Source organism: Sturnira hondurensis, unplaced genomic scaffold (genome assembly GCF_014824575.4).
Source record: "Sturnira hondurensis isolate 20B ecotype Veracruz unplaced genomic scaffold, ASM1482457v3 Scaffold0004338, whole genome shotgun sequence".
Lineage (NCBI taxonomy): Eukaryota > Metazoa > Chordata > Mammalia > Chiroptera > Phyllostomidae > Sturnira > Sturnira hondurensis.
Genome location: NW_028076969.1, coordinates 944689 through 954298, shown reverse-complemented (window position 1 = coordinate 954298; position 9610 = coordinate 944689). Strand labels below are relative to the sequence as shown.

The 9610-nt window shown below is 38.9% G+C and overlaps 1 protein-coding gene across 3 annotated transcripts in view; it reads left to right on the top strand.

Moving 5' to 3' along the window:
• The first annotated feature begins 7247 nt into the window (after positions 1-7247).
• The window catches only part of LSAMP (limbic system associated membrane protein), a 630861-nt gene continuing 628498 nt past the window's right edge, over positions 7248-9610 (top strand). Inside the window, exon 1 of one of the 3 annotated variants that reach the window (XM_037045538.1) lies at positions 7248-7872. In XM_037045538.1, coding sequence (XP_036901433.1) covers positions 7718-7872 — 155 coding nt within the window. In that variant the 5' untranslated portion in view covers positions 7248-7717. The remainder of the gene's footprint in view (positions 7873-9610) is intronic. The other 2 variants (XM_037045540.1, XM_037045541.1) reach the window with 2 other exon arrangements.

Genomic DNA, 9610 nt, shown 5'->3' with positions numbered 1-9610 from the left:
TCACACTTCTGGGACCCTTTGAATAATATGATGACCTAACAATAGATTTGCCCTGCAGCTCAATATTGTCAGTAAACTCTTGAGAAAACATACCAGTGTTATTTACATGATTTACTGCCTCAAGATATTTAAGTAAGTATTTTATTTAGATTTACCAGAGTAGCTATTGCCTGCTAAATAAATATAGATATATAAGAAAATATTTAGTAAAGTTTAGCAATTAAATAGCATCTGCTCATCTTGTGAGGCACTTCTTAATCTATAACAAAATGCTTTATTTTAATAACATTTAATTAACATGCAAAAATATATATTAAAGTGTAAGTGAAGTTATATTTGAAGAAAAGCACCAACTGGGACATGTTTTTTTTTCTGACTATATGGTATAAATTACAGTCTACTTGGCATTCTGCCAGCTATTTTCTTCCCTTTTTATCTGCATCCAAGGACATGCTTATTAATTTTTAGAAAGAGAGAAAAGAAGTGAGAGAGAGAGAGAAACATAGATGTGAGACAGAGAAACATCAATTGGTTGCTTCTCGCATGTGTCTAGAGTAAGGATTGAACCTGCAACCCAGGTGCATGCCCTGACCAGGAATCTAACAGCCACTTTGTAGTTTATGGAAAGATACTCCAACCACTTGATCAACTCCAATGAGGGTTTTAGTAGTTCTGATAGGATGAGTACTGGCTTTCTATAATTGAACACCAGAATTAAACTAGCACAGAAGAAAGAATGCTGGTATGTGGATAACGTGGATCACTTGTGAGAGAACATGGGTCTTCTGATCATGAGTAAGTCTAGTTTCCTCAATTGTCTCTCCATTTCCATTGTTACCTCCAGTTCAAGCTTCTTGCCACTGGACTACGATAATTTCCTTTTGTCTTCTTGTTTCTACTATTGTCATGCTGCAATCCATTCTCCATCTGGTATTTCAGGGCAATCTTTCTAAAATGTAAATTAGATTATGTCAATACCTTGCTTGAAATTTTTTACTTACCATTCAAGTCACTAAAATAAAATCTAAATTCCTTCTTTTGGAATCTTTTTTATTTTAACCCTTCCTCAATTTCTAATTTCATCTGCTTTTTCCAACTACCTCCCATAACACACAAACTCCATTTCAAGTGTATTGTTTTTCTTTAGATTTCTGGTGTGTGGCATACCTATTCCTTCCTCAGGGCCTTTGCACATGACATTTCTTTTTTTCTGGAAAGGTCTTTTTGCAGATATTTGCATGGCCGCCTTCTTAGATTTCAAGACATACATTACCCTTACTACACCTCCAGGCCATTTTCTTTGTATCATACATTTTTATCCATAGCCTTGACTTTCCAAAATAATTTGAATATGTATTTGCTTGCTTAGTGTCTACTTCTGCCTCAAGAATGTAGGTGCTATGAGAATAGAGTCTTGGTCTGTCTTAATTCACTACCATATCAAAAAAAGTACATTGAGTAGATGAGTGAATCATTAGACCTATTGGGCATATCAGTACATAGAGTTGCATACCTGCCTCCACTCTTTCTCGTTCATTTCTCCTTGACCTATTTTTTTAAAAATATTTTATTTATTTATCTTTAGAGGGGAAGGGAGGGAGAGAGGAAGAGAAACATCAATGTATGGTTGCTTCTCGTGCACCCCCTGCTGGAAACTGGCTCCTGCCGGGAACTGGCCTGCAACCCAGGCATGTGCCCTGACTGGGAATTGAATGGCGATCATCTGGTTCGAAGGCCCGAGCTCAATCCACTGAGCTACACCAGCCAGGGCCCCTCCTTGACCTATTTTTTGATTGAAGGAATCAAAGTCACTATCACGACCACAAACAGAGGATGTAATTGACTGATTCCTGCTTTTATTAGCATCTTATTATAATGAGGATGCTACTACTGTCATCTTTCCAGATGTTGCAATGTTCTTCCCATATATGAGGATCAGAAAGTACATCAGCAATGCAGATTACTTAGCAATTGCCACCTCCTTGTACATGGTGGAAAAATGGGCAGGCTAGAAAAGGAGAATGTCAAAGGGCTAATAAGCACATGTTTGAGAAATAATAAGGCATATATGAGAAAAAGTTTTCTGGTATGGGATGTCCTAAGCAGAAGCTCAAGAATCACAAAGGTTTCGACAGAAAGGAAGAGAACTCATGGCCATGAACAACAGTGTGGTGATTGCTTGGGGGAAGGGGATGTAAGGGGGACAAAAGGTACCAGAAAAAATAAAATAACATATAAAATTTTAAAAAAGAACCATAAGGAGCTTTTGAGAACTTGGACAGATATAAGCATTGATACCTACCAAAACAGAATGAGTGAACAAAAAAGCAGGACACCAGTGTGAAAACAATGAATCAATCACAAAGGCATGAACTAAAAGCACTTCATGAAAGAACAGTTTTAGTTGTGCAGACCATAGATTGAGTGTTTTAGATCACTGAGGGTTCTCTAATAGTAAGGATTTGAATGATGTTGGGCTGACCAAAAACATCCATATTTTTTTTCTGTAAAATAAGACATATTTTTCATTTTCACCAATAACTTTATTGATTTGGATATTTTGAGTATGTCAGTTATCTCCCACAGGGTATAAAGTTGATTGTTCTCAATTAACATTTCAATTTGATTGCTATCAACTTTAATTGGTCTACTGGACCATGGAGCATCATCCAGAGAGAAATCTCCAGCACAAAACTTTGTAAACCACTTTGTACACTTTCTATCAGTCTCTGCACCTTCTGCATACACTGCACAAATCTCTTTTTTTGTATTTCAGTTGTGTTTTTACCTTTATTGAAATAATAAAGCATAATATGCCAAAAATGTTGTATTTTTTCCATGCTCAATATTAAAATGGCTACACTAGACTCACCAATTTTAATGTTTTTTTAAATGCATGCTAATATGATAGTTGTCACAATACAATCTAATAAAATTGTGTTGAATGGGGTTAAAGACAACTAGAGCTCAGAAATGAAGTACTAAGTACTAAGTACTACTACTAGAGCCATCTTATGGGAAAAACCAGATGAACATTTTGGCCAACCTAATATTTAACTAACTTGAAGCTGATTGATTTTGTTAGGCAGTGGGACACATGTAAGTGAAGCAACTGTATTATAAAAAACCAAATTCCAAAGAAAATTTACATGAGATAGTGCCATGCTTATGACCATAAACTGAGATACTTGAACATTGTTCAATTGTGATAAAATCATTGAAAATGTCATAGCAGGAATCCTAAGGAGAAGTATTAACAATTACACATTTCTAGTTCATTTGGAAATGCTAATACCGCTTATGAAAGTAGAGTATAGGTATGGCATTATTATGATTAAGACCTTACAAATATAGAAATATAGAGTGGTATATTAATAATATTATAAACATGTTTAGCATAAAATGCAAACAATGTAGCTAAATTAGTTGTACATCCCAGGCTGTACCTGGATTTTCAATTAGCCTATTACCTTACAAAGCTAACAGAAGCACAAACCTTTCGTGCTCTTAGGGTGCTCCAACATTAACCAGTTTTTGGTTTTCCTCCAGCATTTGTCCCTGGAGAGTTCCAAAATCTTCTAAAGCCTCTTTCAGAATGGCAGTATGTTATTTTAAAGTAGGAGTTGAAATTGCTTTACTTGGGTGTTGATGGCTATTTCACATGGCTAACAGCCATACTCGCCTCACAAATAACCTGAACATATGTTCATTTTTGCCAGCCCTCTTGGACGAATGTATATAGTGGTTTACAGAAAAATAGCTTATATAAATTTCATTAACTCACCTATTTGCTTCTTTCTCTATGTTTCTTAGGAAAGCAAGAAGAGGAGGTAATACTGGAATGGAATTGGGGAGTAACTATTAGGATGAGATAAATTACACAAAATGTAGTGACTGTTGGACTTCTGAGAATTTACTAGATCTTATGGAGAGGAGAGAAAACCAGAGTGATTCCATAAGGAACTAAAAAGAGGAAGGATTCTGAGAGATCATAAAGTTGAAGTGGAAGTTGATAGTGTACCAACAAACAGATATATTATTTTTTACATGATGAGATAGCCAGGCAAATGGTCTTGGACATTCAATCATTTCTCTATTCTTATATATATATCAACTGTAGAGTATCCCTTTTGTGCCAAGTGTTGGGTTAGAAAGTTGTACTTGAAGTGCCAGCTGGACATAAATGATAAATATTAAATAATTATCTTACATAATAAACTTTATGATTTTGAAATTGTCCATAAATCCATTCTGAATTACGAGCATTTAAAAATGTAGTCTTCTTTTTTGCCTTGCAGTACACATAGTAAGTCAAACTAGTTTAATAAAAGGAGACAAGAAATGAACTTTATTTAATGAAAGTATTTTTTTAAAAATCCTTTAATTAGCCCTGGCTGGTGTGGCTCAGTGGATTGAGATCTGGACTGCGAATCAAAGCGTCACTGGTTTGATTCCCAGTCAGGGTATCTTCCTGGGTTGTTGGCCAGGTCCCTGGAGGGGGGCGCGTGAGGGGCAATCACACACGAATATTTCTCTCTCCCTTCCCCTCTCTCTGAAAATAAACAAATAAAATCTTTTTAAAAATATGTTAATTACATTCAATCATTTTTTTAAATATAACATGTACTTAAGACTTTATTGTCTTAGGAATGTTAGGCATGTCTATTACAATTCTGATTCCAATACCAATTAACTTAATACATCATTTTTCTCAGAATGATGGTGGAGACAAACTCCAGATCTGATTGCTTTGCTACAAATTCTTCATTCCTACTACTTTGGTATGAATTATTTGGCACCTCAGTATGTTAAATTTCATTCTCTATGCTAGGATCAGACAAGTCCTTCTGATAGCTGATTAGCCAAAAGCCATGTGTAAGCAATCTCCTACAAATAATATGCTAGCACCCCACCATACTTTCTACTTGCCTTGGAAATCTTTCTTTCTTCATTTAAAATGCAGTCCACTGATTACAGGAAGATGCTCATATTCTTGATATATCTTATCCCTCCCCTCAAAGTATCTAGTTCCCACTGGGGCTAGAGGGTGAAACCATTCATCTAGCATCATCAATGAAAATAGATATCCTAGTAGCCCCAGTGATTTGTGCTTTTTTTTTTCTTCCTCCAGACATGGAGAAACACCACCCACCCAAAGAAGATATTAAATCTAAGCCTTTGTCTAAGCCAACCTTTCATCTCTAAAAGCTCAGAAGAAACCTGCCGGGATTTTCAAGCCTGTTGGCAGCAGTGGGTGGGGGTGGGTGCTCTTTTCCTGCAATCTTGGCAGAGAGTTATGTAATTTGCATCTCTACTTGGCACTCAAGTTAATTTTCCCAATGATATTGGGAACCACAAAATTTGGGCTTTTTAGCTCAACTAACCACTTAACCATTTTTCCTGTGGCAAAATGGGTTCCACGTTTTAACCATTTGAGTTACAAATTAGTGGTGGATTATATTTGGCATGCTATCTGGGGACTACTTATTAGCCCCAACTTAGAATAGCTTGATTTGTATAAATGTAATAATGTACACTACAAAGAAAAATTAACTCCATCAATCTTTAATTGTTGGCAGTTCTGTTTCTAATCCTTCAACTTCTTTAAAAAATAGGACTTCCTTTTTTCTCTCATAATCTAAAAGATTGTATCTACCATTTAAATTGATAAAATGCAGTGATAAATTCTTTGGATATGCTGGGGAGACAGGGCAGGTGTCAGCGTAATAAGTGCCTCCATATGGCTAGTATTCTGGTAGGTTTCAGAAGGATTCCTAAACATATTTCTTTCTTTTGCCCAAATATCCTTGGCTAATCATTTGTGTAAGAAGAATGTTGGCATAATACATTTGCATATGTATGTGTGCATTTGTGTATTTACTTATATGGAATTGAATATTTAGAGAAAGATGTACAAAAAAGGAAGTATTTGTTGCTTCCAAAGAGGAGAAATGAGTTGCCTAAAACAGGAATTGAAGAGGTAGCTACAATTCACTCCACAGAATTCTGTACCACTTCATACTTGCACCATGTGAATATCTTAATTATCCAAATAAATAAAATTTAAAGATAAAACCAGAAGTTCTTGTCTGGCCACTCCCATTTTGAATCCTCAGCATCAGTTTGGAGGGAGTTATCTAATTAGTAGTTTGAGACTCTCACTTGAGTGACTAATAGGGTTATTCCCTTATGACCCTTATCACTATGCTCAGCTCTTTCAATAGAAGGAATAACAGAAAATACTAAACTGTCTGTCATTTGCTGAAGTGCTGTGTGCAGCCTTAATGTCACCCTGTAAATGACAAGCTTTCTGATACAAGTCTCCTTCCTTGCATATGAACATTTTGAGAAGAAAGTGCCGGTGGAAACTTGGGTAGCATGCATGACATTTAAACAATAATCCTTAATATACCATTCCTCGCGTGTGAGACTGAGTGAGGGTTTCCTAAAGAGTGAGGTTGATTTAGGGATCAGGGATCAGCTGCTGAAGCCGGCACTTGGAAAAGACAAACCAAGCATTCACACCCCAGACCACTCAATACCAGCATTGTCTCCAATCCATCTTTCATAAGGGGGCTCCAAGAGGGGGAGGGGATAGGGGAAGAAGATAAAATAAACCTTTCTAATCCTGTAAGAGAAAGTATAAGAGAGAAGAAAGAAGGAACAAGATGTGAGCATGAAAAGTCGGTTGCCAGGAATAGTTAGTTTTAAAATCAACTTTGTCTTTTAATCTTAGCCTCTACTGTCAAGTTTATTGTTTTACATTCCTCATGCCATCTTTCAGCACAGGTCCCCCTCCAGCCTGCAAGCTTTCTTGCACTTCTTCTCTCTTTCACTCCCTTCCTCTATCAAGGTTTGCCTTCTCTTCTTCCCATCTCCTTTTCCTTCTGGTCTCACCTCTCCCTCTCCTTTCCTGGACTTTCGCTCCTGTTCTTTCATAGCTCGAGTCTCTCTCCTCCTCTCCTTTCTCCTGCACAGTATCTCCAAGCTCCATTCACTCTTCTTAAGGAAATCAGCCAGGCCTCAGATGGAGCTGTTGTCCTGACAACCTAAAGGTGCATCGGCCTTTCATTGAGCCTGGCCGCTGCTGAAGGGGGCAGTTGTGCAAAGCTAGGGGCCACGCCAAGGGGAGGGCGGAGGGGGATGACGTGGAGGGGCTACTGAAATCGGTGGGGGCAGGGGAGGTGCTGAGCAGAGAGGGAGGGACTGGAGAGAGAAACAGGAGAGGGGGAGGGGGAGACAGACTCTGGGCTGCTGCCGGTGCTGTGTGGGTTTCTTTACACTCCCTTGCTGCCTGCGCGCCTGGGAAAGTGGGTTACAGAGGGAAGGAGCTCAACTCAGACACTGGCAAAGGAGCATCCAGCCGCAGATAGACCGGAGAACAGCTCCCTTTTGCAGTCTTCTCTTCACCTTTTCCAGAGGGTTTTATATTTGTACTCTCTCTCTCTCTGTTTTGTTTTGTTTTTAATTTTGTTCCTTTGACTTTTACCCCAAACCATCCTTGCTGGGGTTTTATGAGTGCTTTGTTAAGTCTTAGAGGGAAAAGAGGCTGCGCGAGGGAGAGAAAAAGAGAGAGGCAAAGTGGAAAGGACCACAAACTGCCGGAGCCGGTCTGTCTTTGCTGTTGATGAAAGCCCTCTGTTTGTAAGCCCCCCTCGGCAGCGAGCACACGCACACCTTTCCAGAGTACACCAACCCGCACCGCGGCGTGGCCACCATGGTGGGCAGAGTTCAGCCAGATCGGAAACAGTTGCCGCTGGTCCTACTGAGATTGCTCTGCCTTCTCCCCACAGGACTGCCTGTTCGCAGCGTGGATTTTAATCGAGGCACGGACAACATCACCGTGAGGCAGGGGGACACGGCCATCCTCAGGTAGGGCTTTCGGGCAACTTTTCTACGGGGTGTGTGTGTGTGTGTGTGTGTGTGTGTGTCTATGTGTGTGTGTGTGTGATATCTCCTTAAACTCCAGCATTCCATGCTGCAGGCGTGTGTATGTTTGTGTGTATATGTCTGTGTGTATGTCTTTTACTGACTGGCCGAGGTACCTGCCAACAAATTTTAAGGGAATTCTGGTCCCTGTCAAGGACCAGCAGGGTTGGTTAAATTTTGTTTGGTTCTGAGGACCTTGTTTCTCTTACCAGGAAAGCCTAACTTGCCCTCTGCTATTAGTGACTTTTGGATAGCATTTCTTGCTTTTGTAATTGAAGATGCTTTACACTTAAGAGTTTTGTTCGAGGTTCTTTAATTGAAAAGGAAGAGTTGTTGAATTATGGCTCTCAGAGAGTGGTACACAGTGCTGCATTCTCCATTGTGTGTGTGTGTGTGTGTGTGTGTGTGAGAGAGAGAGAGAGAGAGAGAGGGAGGGAGGGAGGCAGGGAGGGAGGGGGAGAGAGAGAGAGAGAGAGAGAGAGAGAGAGAGAGAGAGAGAATAAGCAACTCAAGGCTCTCCTCTGCCCCGGCAGTAGTCTTGTAGGAGACTTGCTGAAAGAATCTTCTAATTGACATCAAGGCAATAAATCAATCTTAGAACTTTGGTTGATTACTGAGCCTTTTTTGGAATGTAGACAGAATCAACAGAAGAATGAAGAAAATAACAAGAAGTAAAAAAAAAGTGCTTGCCAAATTGCTGATATTTAAGAATAGGAGTGTTAAGCACAGAGGCTTAGGAAATAATTAACCTGGCATAAAATGGATATTTCAAATTGATTACTGACCTCCAAGTCTTATCTCTATGCAGCTCTGCCAAACTCTGAAATATAATTTGAGATTGAAATTTGGAAAGGAAGAGTCCTAAGTCCTTGGTAGTGTGACCCCTAGAAGGGATAGTGAACTCGAGAAACTCAGATGGAACCTAACCATAATTCTGTCTCTAAAAAGCTCCAAGCTTCTTTTCCTGCATGTCTTTTCTGTCTAACCTTCCTACACGTACTGCACATACCCCTTGTCCTTTTTTTCTAGCTTTTCTTGAATTTCTATCAGATTCTAACAAAAATTAAAACAGGAGAAGAATAAAAAAGAATGAAAGAAAATTTTCTCCTTAGAGAGCCTTTAAAATCTCATTTCATACAAATAAAGTGACCCAGTGTCAGTTTGTCTATCTAGCTAATATTGTTTGTTGTGGCAATAAAAAAAAAAACCAGTGTACAATAGAAAATAAACCTCTAATCTGTGTGCAAGAAGCTGATAGTGCATAAACCCTGGGGCATCAGGGAGCAGTTCTGTAGCAGAGCTGCCTAGAGCAGCAAAGTTTTCTTTCCTTTTCTCAGAAATAAATTTGGTTGGCTGCCACAGTGTCCTGCTTTGGGATCTCTAGCCTTGTTAGAGAGGAGTGTTTGTGTGTGTGTGTGGTGCATACCATGTTGTGTGTGCATGTGTGTTGCTGCAGATTGTAAAATCTAAGACAATCCTAATGTGTGAGCACTCCTTTCTTCATTTCCTGAACATTGGATGATTATGAATCCCAAAGATCCTACTATCCAAAGCAGCTTTTCTCTTCTATCTCTCCAGCCCTGTAAACCTGCATGTATGATTTATCCACATGGAGTAATAAGATTTATGGAGTAATTTATCTGTTTGCAGAGGGATTTGGGCATGATGCAGATAATGTTTT